The 22,023-nt window shown below is 56.5% G+C and overlaps 10 protein-coding genes across 10 annotated transcripts; 6 read left to right on the top strand and 4 right to left on the bottom strand.

Moving 5' to 3' along the window:
* Window positions 1-301: 301 nt before the first annotated feature.
* On the top strand, window positions 302-1,589 carry PG997_010621 (uncharacterized protein; the record flags this gene model as incomplete). Its single annotated transcript, XM_066814936.1, has 2 exons — window positions 302-1,098; window positions 1,175-1,589. The coding sequence occupies 2 exons, from the start codon at window positions 302-304 to the stop codon at window positions 1,587-1,589; spliced, it is 1,212 nt and encodes a 403-aa protein (XP_066664226.1).
* A 236-nt stretch (window positions 1,590-1,825) lies between these two features.
* Window positions 1,826-3,220, bottom strand: PG997_010620 (uncharacterized protein; the record flags this gene model as incomplete). The annotated part of the gene is made up of 2 exons (XM_066814935.1): window positions 1,826-2,545; window positions 2,684-3,220. 2 exons carry the CDS (start codon window positions 3,218-3,220, stop codon window positions 1,826-1,828), a joined length of 1,257 nt encoding a protein of 418 aa, XP_066664225.1.
* Window positions 3,221-4,401: 1,181 nt separating this feature from the next.
* Window positions 4,402-5,697, top strand: PG997_010619 (uncharacterized protein; the record flags this gene model as incomplete). The annotated part of the gene is made up of 1 exon (XM_066814934.1): window positions 4,402-5,697. One exon carries the CDS (start codon window positions 4,402-4,404, stop codon window positions 5,695-5,697), a length of 1,296 nt encoding a protein of 431 aa, XP_066664224.1.
* A 2,633-nt stretch (window positions 5,698-8,330) lies between these two features.
* PG997_010618 (uncharacterized protein) lies at window positions 8,331-9,670 on the bottom strand (the record flags this gene model as incomplete). The annotated part of the gene is made up of 2 exons (XM_066814933.1): window positions 8,331-8,822; window positions 8,885-9,670. The coding sequence occupies 2 exons, from the start codon at window positions 9,668-9,670 to the stop codon at window positions 8,331-8,333; spliced, it is 1,278 nt and encodes a 425-aa protein (XP_066664223.1).
* A 445-nt stretch (window positions 9,671-10,115) lies between these two features.
* PG997_010617 (uncharacterized protein) lies at window positions 10,116-11,899 on the top strand (the record flags this gene model as incomplete). Its single annotated transcript, XM_066814932.1, has 5 exons — window positions 10,116-10,286; window positions 10,349-10,554; window positions 10,621-11,146; window positions 11,213-11,452; window positions 11,519-11,899. The coding sequence occupies 5 exons, from the start codon at window positions 10,116-10,118 to the stop codon at window positions 11,897-11,899; spliced, it is 1,524 nt and encodes a 507-aa protein (XP_066664222.1).
* A 467-nt stretch (window positions 11,900-12,366) lies between these two features.
* Window positions 12,367-14,021, bottom strand: PG997_010616 (methyltransferase domain-containing protein; the record flags this gene model as incomplete). The annotated part of the gene is made up of 2 exons (XM_066814931.1): window positions 12,367-13,035; window positions 14,013-14,021. 2 exons carry the CDS (start codon window positions 14,019-14,021, stop codon window positions 12,367-12,369), a joined length of 678 nt encoding a protein of 225 aa, XP_066664221.1.
* Window positions 14,022-14,926: 905 nt separating this feature from the next.
* Window positions 14,927-15,629, top strand: PG997_010615 (uncharacterized protein; the record flags this gene model as incomplete). The annotated part of the gene is made up of 3 exons (XM_066814930.1): window positions 14,927-14,993; window positions 15,032-15,233; window positions 15,356-15,629. 3 exons carry the CDS (start codon window positions 14,927-14,929, stop codon window positions 15,627-15,629), a joined length of 543 nt encoding a protein of 180 aa, XP_066664220.1.
* Window positions 15,630-16,551: 922 nt separating this feature from the next.
* Window positions 16,552-17,630, top strand: PG997_010614 (uncharacterized protein; the record flags this gene model as incomplete). Its single annotated transcript, XM_066814929.1, has 2 exons — window positions 16,552-16,696; window positions 16,717-17,630. The coding sequence occupies 2 exons, from the start codon at window positions 16,552-16,554 to the stop codon at window positions 17,628-17,630; spliced, it is 1,059 nt and encodes a 352-aa protein (XP_066664219.1).
* Window positions 17,631-18,049: 419 nt separating this feature from the next.
* On the bottom strand, window positions 18,050-19,237 carry PG997_010613 (D-arabinose 1-dehydrogenase; the record flags this gene model as incomplete). The annotated part of the gene is made up of 1 exon (XM_066814928.1): window positions 18,050-19,237. The coding sequence occupies one exon, from the start codon at window positions 19,235-19,237 to the stop codon at window positions 18,050-18,052; it is 1,188 nt and encodes a 395-aa protein (XP_066664218.1).
* An 879-nt stretch (window positions 19,238-20,116) lies between these two features.
* Window positions 20,117-21,806, top strand: PG997_010612 (L-gulonolactone/D-arabinono-1-4-lactone oxidase; the record flags this gene model as incomplete). Its single annotated transcript, XM_066814927.1, has 2 exons — window positions 20,117-20,851; window positions 20,913-21,806. The coding sequence occupies 2 exons, from the start codon at window positions 20,117-20,119 to the stop codon at window positions 21,804-21,806; spliced, it is 1,629 nt and encodes a 542-aa protein (XP_066664217.1).
* Between the last annotated feature and the right edge of the window lie 217 nt (window positions 21,807-22,023).

Genomic DNA, 22,023 nt, shown 5'->3' with positions numbered 1-22,023 from the left:
ACAATCGAGTCGAGTTTGCAGTGAGACGCGACGCGAAGACTGAAATCAGCCCAGCCACGGAACTGGCATTTGGATTGGTTCACTAATTACGAGCGGGGTAATATTTGATGTAGGATGCAACGTATTCTTTTTGGGGGGCCGACTCGATGTTCAGTCTGCCCGTCAGGCTGAGTGACTGTTTACCCTTGGCGCTGACATGGCGTGATGAGCCTTCGCGTTGAGAATTTAGCGACCTCCCTGCCCTCTAGTTCATAATTTGATCCCGGAGACTATCCATACCGTTTGGCTTTCCTCCGTGACCATGGGTGCTACTTCCGGGGCATTCCCTTTGGAGAAGACCACGATTGAAGATCTAGCGAGCCTCTGTAAGGTTCTTTGGGGATGGTCGGATTGCGCGCTTTGCAGCGTGCAGAACCCCTGTTCCGGGATCTCGAGCTGCTCTTGGCACCGCTTCAAAAGCCTGGCCCCATTCTTCGACCATTACAGGGACATGACCAAGCGATACCTTCCCGACTTCATGGGGAGCCCTCAAGCACTGAGAAATCATGCCGATCTTCGGGAGATCATTGGGATGATCCGAAGCAACCCTGACACGCCGCTCTCGGATCTGACTAACCAGTGCTTCCATGGCAGCGGCACTGCATACCCGTCACCCCCCGCAACTACTGACCAGCATCGCGCCTTTTCCCTGGCGCTGCATATGATGTCAATGGTGACGGTGGCAGCACATTACTCGGACATCGACGATCTGGAGGCAGCGCTGCTCCCAGAAGTTTGGTCAGACAATGTATCACCAACACGGTATCTAGATATCGTCCTCCAAGGCCAAAACAGCGTCAATGGTGGTGCATCTCTTGGTCCTGCCCAAGGGCTTGCACAGAGCCTGGAGGTGAACCGCGTACTCAAGTGGCTTAAGGCTAAGCGACTGAGTAAGATTGCAAAGCTGGGTTTCGAGCCAACTAATAACCTGAATGACCACCTGAAACTCGACAAGAAAAGGGGAGTGGTCAAGTTGTTCCGTCACGCGGCATTCCTCAAGGAGCAGCTGCTTGCCAGTCGTTTGGCTCAGGAAAAGACAGCAACAAGCCTATTTGAAGGGTACGTGGCCTATATGAACCCCTATCGAACAGCGTCACGGACGTGATTAACAACTGCGTTGTTTGCCTGGTATTAGACAAATGTCACGCCAGTACGCTCTCGAAGTGCTTCACTCTATCCAGGATGTTCTCTTCCCGCCAGACGCGAAATCTCAGGCCTTCCTGCGGTCTTTGGTCAGCGAACAGGAAATGGATCCGGACTGCACCCTCTACAACAGGTCAGAGTACGAGCTCGAAGGCGAGGACGATGTCACTTACCAGTGGCTGGGTCCTCGGCTAATGGACCTATACGAGGAGCTAGAGAACCCTACGCCCCGCGGGCTGCTGGATCAATGGCTCGAACGTAAGAGCAGGGCCAGGCACGTCATGCTCGCAACCGTTATCGGCGTCTTCGTGGCCGTCTTCCTCGGCATACTGAGCCTGATAGTGGGGATCATCCAGACCTGGATCGCTTGGCAGCAGTGGAAGGCCCCTCCCGGGAATGGCCAATGAGTTATCTAATTATTGGGTCACGGATGATGCAGAGTTGTATTCTGGTCCTTCGTCTTGAATTTGAAAAGGGGGTAAAAACCCCTTATGGTCGTTAGCATGGAACCGGAAAGGGGTTTATTTCGGGATACATATCGTGATATCATGAACTATTTGGATTGATACAGAATTTTCTCTTATTTGACAGAATTTGAGGTGACATAGGGGAAAAGTCCTTGAGGCCTAATACGATAAAACCCCTAATCATAATGCACCGTCTGTTCTTGCCGTCTTCGAGCGTGCTCGGCATTCCTCCTTACACGTTTCGTATGCCACGCACGTTTCCAAAACTTCTTATTGACGTTGTCCCTGACGTTATCTTCTTCAAAATCCAGCTTGGCAGGGAAGAATATCTTGATCAAGGCCAGTCCAGCACCAGGCACCCACTTCTCGAGCTCTTTCAAAGCGCCATGGACCCTGATGATATCAGCAGGTGTCTGGGCCGGCTCGAGCCAGTCCGGCACGCCGTCCGTCTTCGCCATCGACTCCAACCAACCCGGCATCTTCTGAGGATGGGGCGTTTTGAGGGACCCCATCCACGCCTCCAAAGGCTGTACGTCGCGGCCCGCTGCTTCAATGTCGACTGTCGCATCTGGCTCGTACGGAACCTCTGCGGATTTCCCCGTGATGGTCGGCATTCGTTGAAACGGGCGTAGCTGGATACCGGTCGTGGAAGATGGCCGCTTGGCGCCGGCGGCGTACGCGTTCTGCAGCATGCCCAGCCCGCCGGCTCCGACGAGGAACCACGACTGTTCCTTCAGCCCAGATACGCTCACCAGCAAGCAGACCCATAAGCCTGCCAGTATAAAGGTACAGATGGGCGTTTCCGGACGAGCTGCGATGTTGGCGGTCGACAGCGTCTCTAGATCGGGACAACCCTCTTTGCCAATGATAATCATGGCATGCTTGTGGCCGTTTCCCTGGTCAGACAGATGACGTTATTTCTGTCGAGTGTCCGACCTGCCCACTTCTCATCCGTCCACTGGGGCAGGCTGCACGTCACTGCTGCGAGAAAGTTTCCACCCAGCACGACGAGCATGGCGCCCCATCGGTCGTACTTGACCCAGGGAAGCGACGGCGAGGCCGATTTGGACGAGGATCGTAAGCCATCCCAGCCACCAAACGTGGTCTGGGTTCGGCTGCTGCAGTGGTCCCAGTTCGAAGATATCGATGCGGATGGAGTCTATGTCTGCATCCACCCGGTTGCGAATCTCGTGGTCCCTTAGGAGACGGTCGAGCACCCAGGACTTGTTATCTCGAGTAAAAGCGTTTGCGCAGTTTACAACGATGGCGGATTGCTCTGGCGCCGGCAATAGCCTCCTATCACCAACTGCGGACATAACCTGATTGAAGCCGAAAGCGATCCACCCGAAAGAGAAGGCGACGGGTGTGACAGGGATCCGGGCGAGCAGGGCTGAGTAACCCCGGGGTTTGGTCCCCATTTGCCTCGGCGCAAATGGGCGGTGTCCGACCAGTTGGGCGATGGACTTTTGGACAATGTCGCCGCCTATGAGAAGCAGAAGGCTCAAGATATCTTCTGGGTTTCGCCATTGTGCACTGAGCTCCTCTTTCGGAGAAAGCACCGAGTCCGACATGGCGGCGCGCTTGATGTCGCGCGGGTGAGAGCAATGGATGGTATAAGGTGCGAGATGTAGAGGAGAAACGAGAACCCAAAGGAAGATACCATGACGGTGCTACATATGAACAAGATGGACTCCTGCGAGGGTACTTTGCTCTTGGGTTTACTGCGACGTTTGTGCATATACGGCTACCACAGGGCATGGAAGGTGACGTGAGAATGGCGAAAAATCCGTCTGCGTAAGGCAGTCGGTTCCCGGACTTCATGTTCGGTAAGCTGTTGGAAGTGCAATGAGGCTTTTGATTGGCACCGGCCATCATTCGATATGCTCAGGCTGTCGTTTCTGCTCCAATTGAAGGACTTCTTGGCGTAAGCCTGCTTTCTGTCATATTCGACCAAATTCGAGACGTTGGCTCAGCCCGTCTGCATCGGTTCGCAATGGGACTACCAATTGGAGGACACCAATACATACTCCGGCGCTTTGCACCTCCGTTCTGCCACTAAACCGGAGCGAGAGGTATGGCCGTGTGCGCTGACACCTGTTACCGGCTGGCTAGTGAACATTGGTTACCCCTTTCCCAGTCGCTACCGAATCCTCGTCGTCGTTAACCCCTTCTCTCGTTGATACCGTCGCTAACCCTTCATTCCCTCGTCGACGCCATCGCCAATTTTCCCTTATCGACGCCAACAGACCCTCCCCGTCCCCGGCTACCTGCATTATCTCGAACAAGCACAGCGTGTCGAGCCTGCACGGCCCTCCTGAATTAAATCATGTGATATTCTTTTTTTCCCGCTTCTCAAATCTACTGGTACGACAGAAGACTACCGAAGATTACAGATGTTGGCGCGACCCCGCTTTCGTATGAAGTTGAACGAAGGAGCCCTTCTGTTTCATCACCATCTCCTTCTCTGGACCATCAGTCAAATCAGCTTGTCCGGGAAATTTTGGCCAAGAAGATTGATGATACATCCCTCTTCAGTGTGTTACGTTCCGGCTCAATCCAAATTAAGAAGCCAAGCACAGCAACAATGGACCGTCTACTCTGGACTGCCCTAGTAGGGGTAGTTTCACTCTTGACAGGATTGGTCATATGGCATCGCCTCGCAAGACCAGATAAGACGCAACGTACGAATACAATGTCCTTCGGGGGTGTCTCCTCTGATCATATAGCATGCATGCTCCTTTACCTCTCACTAATGATCTCGGCAGTTATGGAAGCCCTCATGAACGAAATCTGCTCGGCCTTGTCAAGGAAGGATATTTACTTTGAAGGGCCGCAGGCGCCAAGCTTCTTCGTGATTTACGCCCATGACAACCCAAATTACGGTCGAGCCGATGACCGGATCGTGAAGAAATTCATCGGGTATCTGCGCATCATCGGATCCAAGGCCCAGTCGGATCGCAATCCAGTGATTCGCCAGTCCCCAGACTCGGACTCAACTCCGTACCATGATATCCTGGCGAACCAGTTCTGTCTCCTTCCCGAGGAACTCACAACGAACTCCGTGGAAAAGGTGCTTCTGTGCTTTTCCGAAGTCTTCCACGCCTATTGCAGTGACCCCAAAGGCCGGGAGTACATCAAGCGCGTTGTGAAAGCCGGACACGACGAGGCCAAGAGGCTCGAAGGCCGAGACGACTGTATGGCCAAAGTCCAACGAGCGATCCGCCAAGCGGTCAATGATGGAATTGAGAAAGAGGAGGGCTTCCACCACGTGCTGACCGAAATCGCGTTGCTTCAGTTGCGTGTTCTACTGGCAAAAGCGAAGGGTAGAGAGAATGACGATACCTCGACTGTGGTACTTGTCGATTTGCACAGCACCAACAAAATCTTTGAAGGACTCCCTTTCCTGAGCCCTACTAAGCATTGGCTCACCCTTCCACCGGTGAACCGATCAGAAGCGTCTCACAGACTGTTTTTCCGAATCTTGGAACGAGTTTACGAGCCGGGCCTGCCGCTTACGAGAGTATTGGAGAGCCAATATAACGATCAGATCCAGGCTCTTAGGAGCAAAAGCTGGTCGTCGTATGAGTTCAGATCAAAGGTTCTCGATGATATCAACAGAGCTCTTACAACCGAAAAGCTGTACACACATACGAGATACAATCAGGTCGAGTCAGCCGCCCACGCGAATGACAGACGGGCCCCCCAAAGTGGTGAGACTTACACGCCACTAGAGTCGAAATGCTTTGAAAAGCTAAGGTTCACGGGGATGGAGAATCGCCAAGAGGATGTCATCGAAAGCATAGACTTAGCCGGCACATGCGAATGGATATTGGCGGCGCCAGAGTTTACGCGATGGAGAAGTCGACATGAAGGCGACCAAACCAATTGCCAGCTGTGGATCAAGGGACATCCTGGGACTGGCAAGTCTGTCGCTACGAGAAAGGTTCTCGAAATCGTCAAGCAAAAGAGGAGGAGGCTGGAACAGCCGCCACAGTACTATCGTATTTCTTCCACGGTCGAAGTGGTGAGCCACTTGACAAGAGCATGATGGGCATGTTGCGCACCATCACCCATCAACTCTTGAGGAAAGAAGCCACCCTAAGATGCAAGTTCGCGCAAGAATACAAGGAACGCTTCGACACGCAAGGCACGGACTGGGAGTGGCATCAGTCAGGATTGATCCGCTTCCTACTTTCGGTGGTCTCAAAGCCGCGATCGCGACCGATTCGCTTGATAATAGATGCCATCGACGAGTGCGAGCCATCGGAGGTCATCGAGATTTTCGACTTTCTGAACTTAATGATGCATAAAGCCGATGTCGAATGCGAATTGAGCATGTGCATTTCAATGCGGCATGATACCGCCATCTCGAATCAAGGCGGTGAAAAGCTTGAGATCACAATGGAGACGAGAAACGGCGACGACATCCAGGGTTATGTCTATGGAAAATTGAAACAGGAAGAAAAGCTCGCAAAAGAGATTTGCGGCAAAGCAGCCAACAACTTTCTGTGGGCTAAAGTGGTTGTTAGGCAGGTTCAGTCGACGTTGAAGAAAGGGGCCGACCACGCCAAAACCGGGAGCCTAGTCAAGCAGCTTCCTGCCCAGATTGAGGATCTGTTCGGAGAGCTAGTCTCTGTACTCGATGGTGAGGAAAAACAAGAGGCATGCATATTGTTCCAATGGGCCTTATTCGGCAGCGAACATTTCAGCCCCGGTCGGTTACGCGGGCATCTCATGGCTCTTCAGTATGTGATGTTGTTTTACACCAAGAAATACACCTCCTTCGTCCACTTACACGAAGATCAAGGCCAGTTGGACATCCATCAGTTCTCCAAGCGGATCAATTTCCTCTCGGGAGGACTCCTTGAATGCTTTGAACGATCCTCTGACCGCTCGTCATCTGAACGGCCCGCTGAGATCTCAGGCCCAATCAACGGGGCTTACGCCAGGAATATCACGCTCCAAGTCATCCACGAGAGCGTCAAAGAGTGGTTTCTCGACAAGGGATGTCAACTATTCGACGAAGACCTGTCATCGGCAAATGTCGCCATGAAAAGCCATATGTCTTTGATGAAGTGCTTGATCGCTTACATGAGTGCTACCGACATCTCGGAGCCGTTGACCGACATTGGAAACAGCGACTCAGTCGACAGCGGTGTCATGCGTGACGTTGCGGAATCTGCCTGCAAAGACATTTTCTCCCGAGCTTGCGAGGTCGAAAAGAAGGATCAACTACCCAAGGATCTAGTTGATTGCCTATCGACAGACAGCGTATTCTGGAAAAATATCCAGTCTATGGATCATTGGGCAATGAATGGTTCCCAGTATCAGAAATACACACTTTGTTCACCCCTGAACATGTTGTGCCGCCATGGACTCGCCCTATCGGTCCGGCACCTATTGGGCCGTTCGGACTCGGCTAGCAAAGTCGACCACCGTACTGTTACATCAGCAATCCTAAGTCGACGGGATGATATTCTACAACTTGTCTTGGGCTTCTACGACTACCAGGAAACCAGTAATGATGAAGACAACCTTTGCAGAATAGCAGGCAGACTATGGATGGTCCCGGCAACGCCACTGCATGGTGTTTTCCTTTGGGCCTTCTATGTCCGGATGGAAAGCAAAATAGGCCACCTCTTTCCTGTGGTAGAACTTCTTTGTGAAAAGGGCGTACCAATTCGGCCTTTATTCGACACCGTTATTAACGAGGTACATTTCCGAAAAGTACCGCTGTCCGTCATCTACACGATGATGGACAGTCGGCGTCTGGCTCAATCAGTATCGTGGGACACAGAAGGCGACCGCCTTTCGAGATCCCTACAAAAAGCAGTTAGACGATTGCCAAAGACCACCACCCGGAAGGTACGCTGGTTCTGGTGTCAACTACTTCTTGAGGTGAATCGGAGAGCAATACACTCTAGGGTTATGGCAGGTTCTACCTGCTTGCGCCCTGCTTGCAAGCAGCATGGCAGAGAACCTGAAGACGTTTCTGTTTTGGATCTCTCGATGGAAACCGCTGCATCATTGAACTTCCCAACGTCCAAAGAGAAAACCCTTTTGGCAATCGCAGCGACCGTGGGGTATTACCAGGTCGCCAAGACGCTACTGGAGAAGGGTGCAGATCCTACTATATCGGACAGCTCTAACATGAAACCGCTTGATCACGCGGTTGCGAGGCTGGAGCCGCTACCAAGACAGTGGCTGCAATCTCGAGGCTACAACGTGTTTTCTTCGAAAACACTGACGGATCCCGTCACTCCCATTCCCCGTATAGACCCCGATGTGGTTCGGTGTTGGGAATATGTACATTACTCTTCGAAACACTCACAGGAAGATTTTGCCAGGACTGCGGCGCTTCTGGCTGCCAAGGAACCGAGACCACCAATGGCGGAGGATAACTCAGTTGGGGTAGGCTTCTGAAACTCCGCGACGGGTATTCCTCGTTGTAACTTTCTGTGTCTTTATGCCTGACGGGCCCAAAACCACTGGGTTTCGCTGTGTATATCATCTTGATTACCAGTCTATCCCATTTCCTTCTCGTCTGTTCTGGCTATGGCAGGGGAGGGGGCTCATCTCACTTACGGTTAGCTGACCGTTGCTTCAAAGCGTGAAATCAAAGTATAGAATGAGCCGTACTACGATAGACGTGGCTCAGCACACCTAAATTGTCAAAAGCTGTCAAAGATGGGGCGTGAAACGGACAGGAATGACCGCATCTTCTTCGACTCCTTCAAGCCGACTTTTGTATATGCGGCCCTCCTTCATGACTCCGATGATATGCTTGTCCGGCTCATCCAACACCCTGACGTCCTCCAAGGGATTCACGGATAGAATGAGAATATCGGCCTCGAAGCCCTCCCGGATCTGCCCCAATGCCGACTCCTGCCCCAGCATCTTGGCGGGATTCACCGTCGCGCTCCGCAGCACATCGGCAGGCCGCAGCACCTGGGACCGCAGCGCGAACTCATGCGTCTGCGCCGCGCCCAGAGGCCCCAACAAGTCAGTCCCGAAACAAATCGTCACCCCCGCATCATGGGCAATCTTGAGCGCCTTCAGCCCCGCATCCAACACCTCGGTGTTCTTCGACTGGGACTCGGGCGGCAGGTACCCCGTCCACTTCGGACTGGCCATCTGGTGATACGTGACGAGCGTCGGCGTCAGGCAAGCCCCCTCTCCCGCATCAGCGCCGCCGTCCCCGCATCGAGGAAATTCCCATGCTCGATCCCGCGCACCCCGCTCTCGACGCAGTGCCGGATCGCCCGCGCCGTGTACGCGTGCGCCGTCACGTACGTGCCCGCGTTGTCGGCGCACGCGACCATAGCGCGGATCTCCTCGCCCGTGAACTGGAGATGCTCGATCTTGTCCGTCGGGCTGCTGACGCCGCCCGACCCCATGATCTTGATGAAGTCGCTGCCGGCCCGGATCTCTTCCCGCACCGCCTGCATGCACTGCGGGACGCCGTTGCAGACGCGGCCCAGGCCCGTGGTGGTCCCGGCGCAGCAGAAGGAGTGGTCGTGCGGGCCGCGGAAGTCGGCGTGGCCGCCGCTTTGGCTGAGGGCGTGGCCCGCGAGGAAGAGGCGGGGGCCCGGGAAGACGCCGTCGGCCACTGCGTCGCGCAGGGCGGCGCCGGCGCCGCCGCAGTCGCGCACGCTCGTGAAGCCGCGCGACAGCATCTGGGCGCATACGTAGGGTTGGCGCAACAGGGAGACGGCTTCGGGGTTGCCGAAGGCGGATGACAGGTCCCCGAACCCGGGTACCGCGATCAGGTGCACGTGGCTGTCGATCAGGCCGGGGCAGAGATAGCGGCCCGTACAGTCGATGGTGGTGAAGCCCGCTGCTGATGATGGGGTAGTCGGAGCAGAGGAGGGCCGGATACTAGCGATTTCCCCATTCTCGATCTTGACATCCATTGGCGGACGGATCTCGCCAGCCTCGACGTCAACGACATTGGCGTTGGCCAGCAAGTATGACTTTGGCGGGGGCCGGTGCCAGGGCTTGAGGTCGGCTTGCTGAACCATGACAGGCAATTCGTATTCAAGAGACAAAAAAGCACGGCATGTAAACGAGAGTGTATTCCGAGAGCCTGAAAGCCGCCTGTGGATTTCGTAGATATATGGCCGAGATCAAGTTGAAAACGAGAGTTGTTGGTTTTGGCTTTTACAGTTCGGACTACGTGCCGCCCCGTCGGGTTTCGCGGTATTGAGGGGCCGAGACAATCGTCCGAACACTTGGGCTAGTCCGAAAACTGAACACACTTTAGATAACAGGTCGGACATGCTGCCAATCTGGTTCTTGGCATGCACCTCCTCATCCCAATGGAGCCAAGGTTGGAGAATCGAAATTCTCGGTGAACAGCTTGATAACATAAGACATGGCTGCCGGGCGACCACGTTATTGCGACATGGCACCTGGACTACTTCCTTTGCGCATTTAGGTCATCGTATTCGGAAACCTTGACCGGCCATGGATATCCATCCCGAAGACAAGCCAAAAGATGGCGTACTACCCGCCAATCCCACCGCGGCGCAGCCACCGATTGAAGAAAAGGGACAGATACTTGACGTCTCTGCGGCATACACCCCGGAGAAAGAGAAGCGAGTGCTTCGGAAGATAGACTGCACCATTCTGCCAATGGTGAGTTCACCAAGACGACAGCCCAATGCGAATATGTTGCGCGCCACTAACTTTACCCCCAGATGTGCATCGTCTTCCTGCTTCAGTACCTGGACAAGCAAAGCCTCAGCTACGCCTCCGTATTCGGCCTCATCACGGACCTGAACATGACGAGCACCCAGTACTCCTGGTGCTCCTCCATCTTCTACGTCGGGCAGCTGGTCGCCGAGTACCCCTTCATCTACCTGATGAGCAGGCTGCACCTGACCAAGTTCGTCGGCGCCACCATGTACGTGTCCCTGCATGCCAACGCCAGTCCACTCCAAGTCGTAACTGACTGATAATGCTCCTTCAGCGTCATCTGGGGCATCATATGCATGTGCCTCGCCGCACCCCAGAACTTCGCCGGCTTCGCCGCCGTGCGCTTCCTCCTCGGCTTCACCGAGGGCGCCGTCAGCCCCTCCTTCGTGACCATGACGGCCATCTGGTACCGCAAACAAGAACACGCGACGCGGACGGCACTGTGGGTCAGCATGAACGGCGTCGCGCAGGTGCTGGGCTGCTTGCTCATGTACGGCATCGGCCGGACCACTGCTGGATCATCGCTCCAGCCGTGGCGCACGTTGTTCCTCGTGTGCGGCGCGCTGACCGCCGCGGTGGGGGTTGCGTTTTATGTCCTTATGCCCGGCGGGCCGAAGGATTGCTGGTTCCTGACGCCGCGCGAGAAGGAGGTGCTGTCGTTGCGTATGGCGCAGGATCGCGAGGGTGGGGATAAGACGTCGTTTTCGGTGCCGCAGCTTAGGGAGGCGCTGTTGGATCCGAAGGCTTGGTTCGTTTTCGCTTTTGGTGTTTTGGTGACTATGCAGTCTCCAGTTCTCACGGTAAGCCCCCTCATCAGGTCGACTCTGATCCCATTCCTGCATGGGCTAACAATTCTCTAATCGAAGTTTGCGTCCCTGGTCATCAACACCATTGGCTACGACAAATTCCAGACGATGCTGTACACCGCCCCATCCGGAGCTGCTCAGGTGTTGCTGCTGTGGATCGGAGTCGCGGGATGCTGGCTATTCCCGCATAACCGTACTCTTGTCGTGCTGGCATTGATCATTCCACCCTTCGTTGGGAACGTCTTGCTCCTCAAGCTTTCTCTCGATTCGGGATGGGGCATGATCGTCTCTTCCTGGTTGGTAAGTCTCCCCTTCATAGATAACTGCCCGCCGCGTATGTGACTAATCCGCCCTTGACACATGTAGGCCTCGTGCATCACTGCCGTCATGTCGCCCCTCCTGTCCCTGGCCGCATCCAACGTCAAGGGAAACACGAAGCGCTCCGTCGTCAACGCCATGTTCTTCATCGGCTACTGCGCCGGGTGCATCGGGGCACCGCAGCTGTGGACCGAGAAGCCGCGCTACTTCAATGGTGTCGTGGCGGGCATCATCACCTGGTGCTTGCTGTTCGTCGTGGTGTTATGCTACCGACTCGTCTGCGTCAGGGAGAACGCGGCTCGCGATAAGGCCGAGGAGCAGGGGACCGCCTCCGAAGAAGGTCGGGGCGAGATTGCATTGGATGACCACGGAGCTTTTAGGACGGACTGTACAGACAGGGAGGACAGGAAGTTTAGGTACAGTTGGTGAGGAAGTAACTTCTAATGGACGATTGCCCAAACTGGGGACCGCATCGGCCAAGGCCGGTGCTCAGGACAAACACGAGACAGATGTGAAAGTATCTGGTGAATATAAACTGCCAAAAGGCTCTGCACTTCCACATACGACCATATCCTGCTGAATACTAGGGATCCCGTCCGCTCTCCCATATATAAGCAGCAGAGAGCCGAATTAGTACTAGGGTCGGTGACGACCTGGGAATCCTCGGTGTTGTATGTTTTTGCTTTTCCGGGCAACATGTCGGTAATTCATTTACAAATGGACCGATCCAACATTGTTTTGCTGTACGGAGGATTTTGAATGGTCCTTTGGATGTCAGTTGCAGCGAGCATCTCAGAAGCCGTCAGGACTTGATGCTGCGGTGTGGGCGCTCAATTGCGTTGGCTGGCTTCGCCATCAGTCAATCGGCTCAAATACTGTTTTGCCCATTCATTACGTCACTTATTAGACCACTTCCTGGCGGTAATCCATAAGAACTTGACCCCGAAATCCGGGTCGCTCTCCTCGAGCTTCCCGTCCCCTGCCTCCAGCTCTTCCGCCTCCACGGACTCGAACCCGACATCCTTTACCATCTGCACGCTGTCCTCGACGGCGTAGCTACTCCAAAACATGCCGTGGCCCATAAACTCTCCGTGGATCTCCTCCTCGTCCATGGTCGCGAGGTTGAACGCGAGCATGGCGCCGGGCTTGAGCCACGCGTGGATCTGGGCCAGCATGGTCCGCTGCTCCTTGCGCGGCAGGTGGAAGATGCTGTAGAACCCGACCACCCCGTCGAAGCTGCTGGGCTCGAAGTCGAGCGCCAGCATGTCGCCCGGGACCAGGGTCGCCTCGGGGCACCGCGCCGCCGCCAGTTTCAGCTGGGCGGCCGAGATGTCGTTGGCGACGACCTGGGCGCCGCGGTCCAGCAGCATCCGCGTGATGGGGACGCCGGCGCCGGCGCCGAGCTCCAGGATGCGCGGCGGGTTACTCGGCGTCGATGCAGAGTTGGAGGCGGTTGACGCGTTCTGCAGGACCTTGTCGGTGTAGCTCTCGCGTGGGGAGCGCTGGCCCTCGACCCAGGTCAGGTACCAGTCGGCGATGCTGTCGTAGGCCTGCTCGACCGTTTTCTGGGGGTGTCGTGCATGTTGTTGTTGGTGGTCGACCGGCCGCCTTGGCCGTGTTGGGGAGTAGTTAGAAAGAGCAGGTAATTAGGCCCAATGGAAGAAAGTTGACTGGACGGTCCCCAGAGCGGTGGAAACTAGCTCGTCCCCAGAAATAAAACCCACGAGTGTATCCACTATATCGTCGGTACCAAAATCTCGGGGCGGCTGGACGGATAGCAAGAATGGAGACGAACGGATGACTACCGCTTTCTGTCACATACTATAGTTTCCAGCAAATCTGTCGATTTAACCGGTGACAGCCCCCGTAACCGAAGGTCATGCCTTGCTGCCTAGTTCGCTGACGCTGCGGCACGGCAGACCCCTCACTGTACGGGGTCTAGACCTCCGAACGATAGACGGAGATTTGCTGGATAATCCACAATTATCTCCGGAGGATCGACAACGCTGTGGGGTCGATATCTGACGACCGCCATTCATGGGCCTTGGTCCGGCCGCCTCAGGCACCGTCTGCTATCTCTTGATATCCTCAATGCAAGCGTTTGGTAAGACCTCGGCTTGGAGCTATCCTTATACCGAGAGCTGGGGTGTTCTTTGTTGGCTGTACTCTCATCTCTGGCAGTTTCCTCGGCGTTCCTTACAATCTAATCTTCTTGGATGAACCTAGATTTAACCCTTCCCAACCTGACTAACATACCACAACCAAAGTCGAGGTAACAAACATGGCCAACTTCCTCACTCTCCCCCGCGAGCTTCGCGACCAGATATACGAACTCTGCTTAGTTAAAAGAGGATCTCTTTCCCCCTGGAGAGAACAGTGGCTGTATAGCTATCACTTCGGTCTGAATACAGGGCTTCTGCGCGTGAGCAAAACTGTTTACCACGAGGCCAGCCTGGTGTTATATTCCCAGAACATCATTGATTTGGCATGGTTTGAGAAGATACCCGGATTCCTACAGGATATTGGCCCGAATGCTGCTTACATACGACATGTCGTAATCGGATTTCCACACTAAGAGAGAACTGGCCAACCACGGATGGACAATCAGTGCGGAAGATAATTCACACGACTTTTTCCTTGACTATATGGAAAAGGAACGTTTAGTACATCCCGTCTTGGCCTACAAAACGAAGCGCACCTATGCCCTTTGCTGATGGCGCCTATGGCAGCGAGTAAGACCTCTGCTGGTAAGGGTCTTTTGCACAATGTGGTCGTTTCGTCTCTTCACGTTGTATACCGGTGCTTTGGAGGCACAGGATAGGATGACTACCAAGCCATGACAACTCATATCAGCATCTCTCAACGGTTAATCATCTGGTGTTAGCGGTGCTTGTTCACCCATCTCAACTAAAACATACATACATGGCCACCCAAAGCAATGCATCTAGATTTATATGAACCACCCAAAACCGCAGTTACGTTAATGTGACCTTATGAATATCTCTGTTAGTTTGCCCCATGATTGGCCTGTCACTGCTAGGCTGTGGTTTCCACCATTGCCGTGAAGCCCCGAGATGCATGGTTCAGCGCACGAAAACGGATGTGCATACAGCATGATCTGATCCAAGAAGCATGACACAGTGCCGTGGTGTAGACTCGGCTTAGATGCGCCAGTAATCCAGTGAATCATCCCACACGATGAAGCTTTCGTTTCTACCAGGCTGATGGGGTATTAATTGGAAGTAGACGGGGAACTAAGTTTGCCCAAAGCTGGGACAACCAAGGATGTATTTCACTCTTTACCCAGTCGCAAAAAGTCAGTTCCGAGGGCAGGTCCCAGCCGCGTATTATGATAACCCCCAGGCTATCCTGCCTGCTCGGAAAGTGACGAGTTCCCAAAACCTTTCAACCCAACTCGACATAGAAATCACCACCAACCAATACTGTCTCTCCAGCATGCCTAACCTCCCCGATCTGCCCCGCGAGCTTCGCGACCACATCTACAAATTCTGCTTGGTCGACAGTAAATCTATTCCCCTTGGAAATGTTCCTCCAAACTAGCGACCGGGCTTCTCCGTGTCAACAAGACCGTCCACCACGAGGCCAACCTAGTGTTCTACTCCCAGAACATCTTCGACTTCAGCGACGCCCGCCCCGACCAGGTGGCCCGCCTCCTCGACCGCATCGGCCCCGCCAAGGCGGCGCAGATCCGCCACATCATCGTCCCCTTCCCCCATCTCCTAGGCGTCCACGCCCGTCCCCCGTGCCGGCGCTGGACCCCCGCCCCGCCTACCTCTTGAACGCCACGGTCCGGGGCCGCTGCACCCGCCTCCGGACCATCACGACCAGCCGCTGGCGCTTGCGCGGCCTGATCCCGCTGTGCAGCATACGCGACGAAGCTTACCAGGACGAGGCCGTCACGACCGCCCTGACCATGGTCGATTCGCACTTTCGCGACCTCGTCCCGTCCGTTCGGGAGATCGTCGTCGAGGCGTACGACGACAGCGACCCCGATGACTACGTTCGGCGCGAGATGGCGAGGCTGGGATGGACGGTGAGCGCGGAAGTCAGATCGAACGCGTGCGGCAGATTCCTCGGTGACGGAGATTCGGATTGGGTTCCGGCGCAGAATGAGGGACGGCCCGGTTTCTGTGGCTGACTACAGAATAATGGTCATGAAAGATGACAGGTCTGTTCTTGACGATGGCCCTGGTTATGACTACTTCCGAAAGGGTTCATCCGAAAGTTCTCAGATTGCGGTAGAGATGCTATTTTCTGCGAAGCCGTGGAGGTATAATGAGATGGGTGATTAGGTGCGGGTCAGCTGAAGAGGCAACGGGCCAACGGTCGGGGTTGACAGCGATGCTTCTCCAAACTCATCTCTACCTAGTAACATGATCACTTCCCGCAATGTAACTCGGGTTTCGATCATGGTCAGGGATTGCCACTCGTGAACAAACATGTAGTCGAGCGGCACGGCCGGTGAGTTTTATTGGCTTGGGTACGTCGACCACGGCATGGAATCCTACGCACTGGCAACGAGGTCCTGGCCTCGGAAGGATTCGTAATCTGCCGTAGGCGGCGAGCGAATTGTCCCGATTTGGAGACTCGTACGTTGCCCCCGATTCCCCGTTTTGGAAAACGAGACATGATTGATAAGTCCTGACGAATGCGATTTTCCCACCCCCTCGCGTCACAAGTACACTGGTAATTCCCGATGGGAGATGGTTTTCGTCCCTAGAAGCTCATGTATGCTATTAGATACGAACGCGAGACAACGATCAATTTCCCAATGGAGGAATATCTAATTGCGGAGATTGGCTACGAACCACTGGGAGGATGCAATGGGGATGTGCGGAATCACATGAGAGGAGGTAGTGGTGTAGAGGGGTAAGACATCTCAGGTCAGCTGCTTCGAAATCCTACTCGGAGAGTATATAAATATCCGATTACCGCGCCCCGAGTTTATCAGGTGTTCCCCTTGATGATCATTCACAGTCTTGTGCCGACGGGTGAGCTCCAGTCCGTGTATACTCTCTCCGGGACTCTTGTGGTCTGCTACTTGGTATCAATACATCATAATGCGTGGACTTATTCTCATTGCGTTCGCCGCCACCGGCGCTGTAGCCCAGAACCCTGAAATCCGAACCACCTCCGGGACCAGAGCCGTCACCAGCGACCACTATGAGTGCAAAAGCCTGTTCGGCAGCGGCGGCACGCCCCCAGGTCCCTCCCGACCGTGACAGCGTCCAACCTGATCCTCCGCACCACCACGACGGAAGCCCCCACGACCAAGCCGTCCACCGTCACGGTCGCGGGCCCCGCCAGCACGTCCACCCTGCTCACCGCGACGAAGCTGGTCGACTACATCGCGACCGTCACCTCCGACACCAAGGTCGTGAAGCTCAACGGCCCCACCACGACCTTCGCCACGGCCACCTTCGCCACCACCGAGTGCACCAACGGCGCCGCGCCGCCGCCCCAGTCCACCGTCACCGTCTACAGCGGCGTCTACACGCCGGTGCCAGGCCAGGCCACGACCCTGCCGGCCAGCTACCCGACGCAGGTGGTCTGCCAGACGACGCAGAACGTGCTCCTGACCTCCTTCCTCACCGTCCTCAGCGGCGTCGTCACCACCACCACGAACCCCGTCACGACCATCACCGACCAGGCCACCACCACGGTCCCGTACACCTTCACGTGGGCCACGCAGACGGCGTGGCGGACGACGGTGACGGAGACGTCGACCACGCTCGCAGCCGCGAGCACGACGCGGATCGTGCGCACATCCTGCGCCGCACCCACCGTCACGACGACGTACGCGGCCAAGTGCGCGCCCACGAACCTCGTCCGCGACCACGACGGGATGGGGCTGTGGTGGAACTACCTCGACGCCAACGCCACGAAGGTGGTCGCGCGCCGCTTCGACGACGACGCGGCGGCGTGCTGCCAGGCCTGCGTCGAGAACGCGGACTGCTCGGCCGTGGAGGTCAGCACTGGGGGGATTTGCAGCCTCTACTTCAACCACGACGCCAGTTACAAACCTGTCTGCGGCTCGGTCGGGTTCACGTACCGGTCGCTGCCGGATATTTGGCCTGGGCAGGGGATTTGGGTGCAGGACGGGTGTGGGGAGGCGCGGTGGTTGGGGCCGGGGGAGTGAAGTTGGTTGGGTCGTGAGGGAGTTTGAGCGCCGGTGAGATTGGTAGCTTCTCACGTTAGCTTATCTACATGGACCAAATCATGAAGTGAATCACTGAGCAATGGTAAATGCCAATATTCCTCGAAGTGCCGGACCATGTAGGAGGGTATCCCCAAGTTTTCGGGGGAACTTTCTCCCGCATGTTGCACTTGAATATGATGAAGTCTTTCGGAATGTTTCAATGCAAGGTTAAGTTGATTTTAATTCAAACTCTATGCACATCGTCTAAATCAAGCTGAAGCTTCACGTACCAGTCTATCGTCCAGCTTGGCTTGTCTACTGCATGGCGCTCAAAGTTGAAACACAAGGAGCATATTATTGCACGCCAGCCCTCGATGCAAAATTGTCGAATATCTGGCAAGTCTGCGAGTAAAAGAATACTATATGGAACTCCTCGGAACCGCCCTCTCATTCACGAACCCTGGCTCGGGACTCGCCCAGCTGTAATCCTGCCACTCCCCCAACGCGGGCCACAGCACCTCCCGCACCAGCCTGCTCGTGCCGGCAATCCTGTCCTTGCTTTCCGACGGCGTCGATTTGTTGTTGGGGAAATCCAGAGACGCGAGCACACCCTCCCACTCCCGCACTGTCTCCTCCAGCTCGTCGACAGAGGTGACGCCCATGACGCTGCCTCCGACGGCGGAGGCGCCCTGCACGCCGGACAGCTGGATCCCGACGCCCGCGAGCGCGCCGACGCGGGCCCACTCGTAGAGCGACCAGCGGATGGCCACGGCCTCGAGCCGCTCGCCCGCCGCCGCCGCCTTCTCGGCGAGCGTCTTGCAAGCCACCCGAAGGGCCGGTGGCGACGGATGCCATTTCGCCAGCGGCGAGCCCGACTCGGTCTCCGGATCGGGCGGGATCCCCGTCGACGTCAAGAGGCCCATGTTCAACATACTCGCGTTCAGCACGACATCCACGCCCGCCGCCTTGAGCCGCCGCACCGGACTGCTGCCGTTATCCTCCAGTCCCAGCACCTCGGCCCGGGCCAGCGAGCAGTTCTGCACGGTGAAGTGCCCATAACTAAGCACGGCGTCGAGCGGCACGCCCGTCTCGCGCAGCACCATCTCGGCGAGGTCGCACAGCACCAGGACGGGGAAGCCGCTGATCCCCACGGCGCGGACCTGGGGGAGGCGGCGCAGCTCGCGAACGGCGTCGAGGACCTCGCGGGAGGAGACGAACTCGACGTCGTGCAGGTACACAAGGTCCAGGTAGGGGGTGTGCAGCCGCTCGAGGCTGCGCAGGATGCTGGAGCGGATGTGGGCGGGGGAGTAGTCGAATTCGCGCGGACCGATGCGGCCGGCTTTGGTGATGATGGCGTACGACTCCCGTGCGACGCCGGCTTCTTGAGCGGCGGCTAGGGCGTCTCCGAGAAGAATCTCGGAGGGGCCGTAGTAGGGGGACGTGTCGAAGGCGGTGACGCCTAGCTCCAGCGCCCGGGACACGATTCGCCGGTAGGGCATCTGTAGGGGGTCGACGACATATTGGGTGTTAAAGGTGGCTGTCCCCAGGATGAGGGGAGGCAGTCGCTCACTGAGCGGACGGCTCTGCCGACTTGTGACTTTCTCCATTGCGGCACGGTATGTGGATAAAGAGGTATGAGCTATCTGGGAATGCGTATACATACAGCTGTGTAGATGGTTCCGTGGTGGTCTAAGAAAGCAAATGCAGTGTTTGTTGCCTTTGGTTTGGGCTCTTATCAGTAAGATGCCGTTTGATTATGAAACATGACTCTGATTACCAATCTTCCTATGCACATGGTAAACACTCCTCTGTGACCAAGAAATGCTAATCTCTATACCGCCTCACCTATAGCATAGCTGTCATCGCCTGACAAGGAAACATTCATGCTGACAAGGTATTGTTTCTTCTTGGCAAAAACGGAAGTATCGCAGCAAGTCCTGACTCGGTCATGTTTCTCGCATACGGAGTCACAAAAATAGATACTTCCCGGCGGGCTTACCCCTGCTAGGGGTAGGTGCATGCAGCAGCTGCGGGTCGATCTGGCGATCATGGGACCCCTACCCCTGATCAAACACTGATGCGCCAAGACCTGGACGAGATCGATCCCACACAGTGCAACTCTGCTCGATTCGACGTGACTCTCTTGCTGCAACGTAAACGGGCAAATGTCATCCCATCTGATAGCGTCCGTTGATGACGGGGTATCCCAAACATCGATTCCGAGCACCGGAATGCCGGCGTCCCGCATGACCTATGCGAATTTGCCCAGCACGCCCAAACGCACCAAGAGGCTTGCTCAGAAGCCAGCATCGTTCGATACGAGCGATTTCCCCGTACCCCATCCCCCTCGTCACTGGTTGAAATCGAGAGACAACTTCACACACAAACAGAGGATATTTCTACAAACAAATCAAACTCGTCCTGTGGTCGCTTACGGAAATCTCCATACACAAGTCAAGTCAGCGAAACTCTAGAGTAGAAACAAAATGGCCCCCTCGTCGCCGCCCGCTGCGATGGACGCCCAAGCCCAGACAATCATCGACCAAGTCGTCGGCAAGAGCGGCATCCCCTTCCACGCCCGCAGCGCCTACACGCACGCCACGTGGGCCAAGACCTTCTCCTCCCTGCCGGAGCTCTACCTCGAGCCCGAGACGCAGGAGGAAGTAGAGCAGATCGTCAAGCTGGCGCGCCTGTGCCGGCGGCGGCTCACCACCGTCGGCCACGCCCACTCGCCGTCGACGCTGACGTGCACGAGCAGCTGGATGCTGAGCTTGGACAAGATGAACCGGATTCTGGCCTTTGACGGCGCGACGGGCGTCGCCACCATGCAGGCCGGCATCCGCCTGTTCCAGCTCAGCGACGAGCTCGCGGCGCGCGGCTTCGCCATGCCCATCATGGGCAGCGTCAACGAGCAGAGCATCGCGGGCGTCATCAGCACGGGCACGCGCGGCAGCTCGCTCAAGCACGGCCTGCTGTCCGAGAGCATCTCTTCCCTGAAAATCACGCTCGGCAGCGGCAAAACCGTCCGGTGCTCCGCGGCCGAGGACCCGGACCTGTTCCGCGCCGCGCTGCTGTCGCTGGGCGCCTTGGGGATCATCACCGAGGTCACGTTCCGCGCGGTGCCCGCGTTCGCGCTGCGCTGGCACCAGACCATCGACGCCGACGCCCGCATCCTGGCGACCTGGGACACGACGCTCTGGACCCAGGCCGACTTTGTACGGGTCTGGTGGCTGCCCCTACACGCGGCGCGCGGTCCTCTGGAGGGCCGACGCCGTGCCGCAGGCGGACCTGGACAGCGGCAAGGAGAAACTGCGCGACCCGCCCGTCGGGTACTACGACGGCGCCCTCGGGTACCACATTTACCACAACCTGCTGGCGCTGTCGCGGTGGGTGCCGCGGATCGTGCCCTGGATCGAGTGGTTCGTCTTCGGGCTGCAGTACGGCTTCCGCAACGGCGCGTCCACGACGACGAGCGCGGTGCAGCCGAGCGCGCGGGCCTTCTGGATGAACTGCCTCTACAGCCAGTACGTGACCGAGTGGGCGATCCCGCTGGCGCGGGGCCCGAGGCCCCTGGCGCGTTTAGGGGCCTGGCTCAACCGCCTAAAACCCGGCGACCCGGGCTACGTGGACCACGGCATCCCCTTCAGCGCCGAGGGCGTGTACGTGCACTCGCCCGTTGAGGTGCGCGTGTGCGACGGCCGCGCCCGCACGAGCGCGGACCAGAACAACCGGCCCTGGCTCGACTCCACGGTCAAGGACGGCCCGACGCTCAATATCAACGCGACCATGTACCGCCCCTACCTGCGCGACCCGCCGGGGCTGGAGCGCTGGTTCGCGGGGTTCGAGTGGCTGATGCGCGACCTGGGCGGGCGCCCGCACTGGGCCAAGAACTTCGGCGTCACGGCGCAGGAGCTCGCGGACTGGTACGGTGATGATTTGGTGCAGTGGCGGCGCGTGCGGGACGCGGCCGACCCGGATGGGCTGTTCGTGGGGCCCTGGCACCGGCAGCACGTCCTGGATCCGGAGGCGCCGCGGTACCGGGCCGAGGAGGTGGAGAGTGGTAGGGTCAGCGTCGGGCCGCGGACGGGGGTTACAGTGCATGGGGAAGTGCAGCGTGTCAAGGCTGGGGATGCGGAAGTGCATAGTCGACAGGACTCGGGTGTTTCGGCCGTGTAATGGTTGATCAAAGCCAAGCAGTGGCCTACTTCATTGCGAGCTGATTTTAGAAAAGTCTTTTCCATGATGCTTTTTGATACAATACGCTACGAGTTTCGTTCCAATTTTAGACTTGTGTTAAGTTGCTGGACTACTTTGCTATGAAATGATCAAAGTCCTGTCGATTTTCACGTCTCTAATCGGATTTGGTAGTTTTCCCCCTTCAATTCACTGTGCT

This window comes from Apiospora hydei (assembly GCF_038363865.1).
Source record: "Apiospora hydei strain CBS 114990 chromosome Unknown utg000008l_segment0_segment0, whole genome shotgun sequence".
NCBI lineage: Eukaryota > Fungi > Ascomycota > Sordariomycetes > Amphisphaeriales > Apiosporaceae > Apiospora > Apiospora hydei.
Note: the sequence above shows the minus strand (reverse complement) of the source record. Positions and strands in the feature narration are given on the sequence as shown.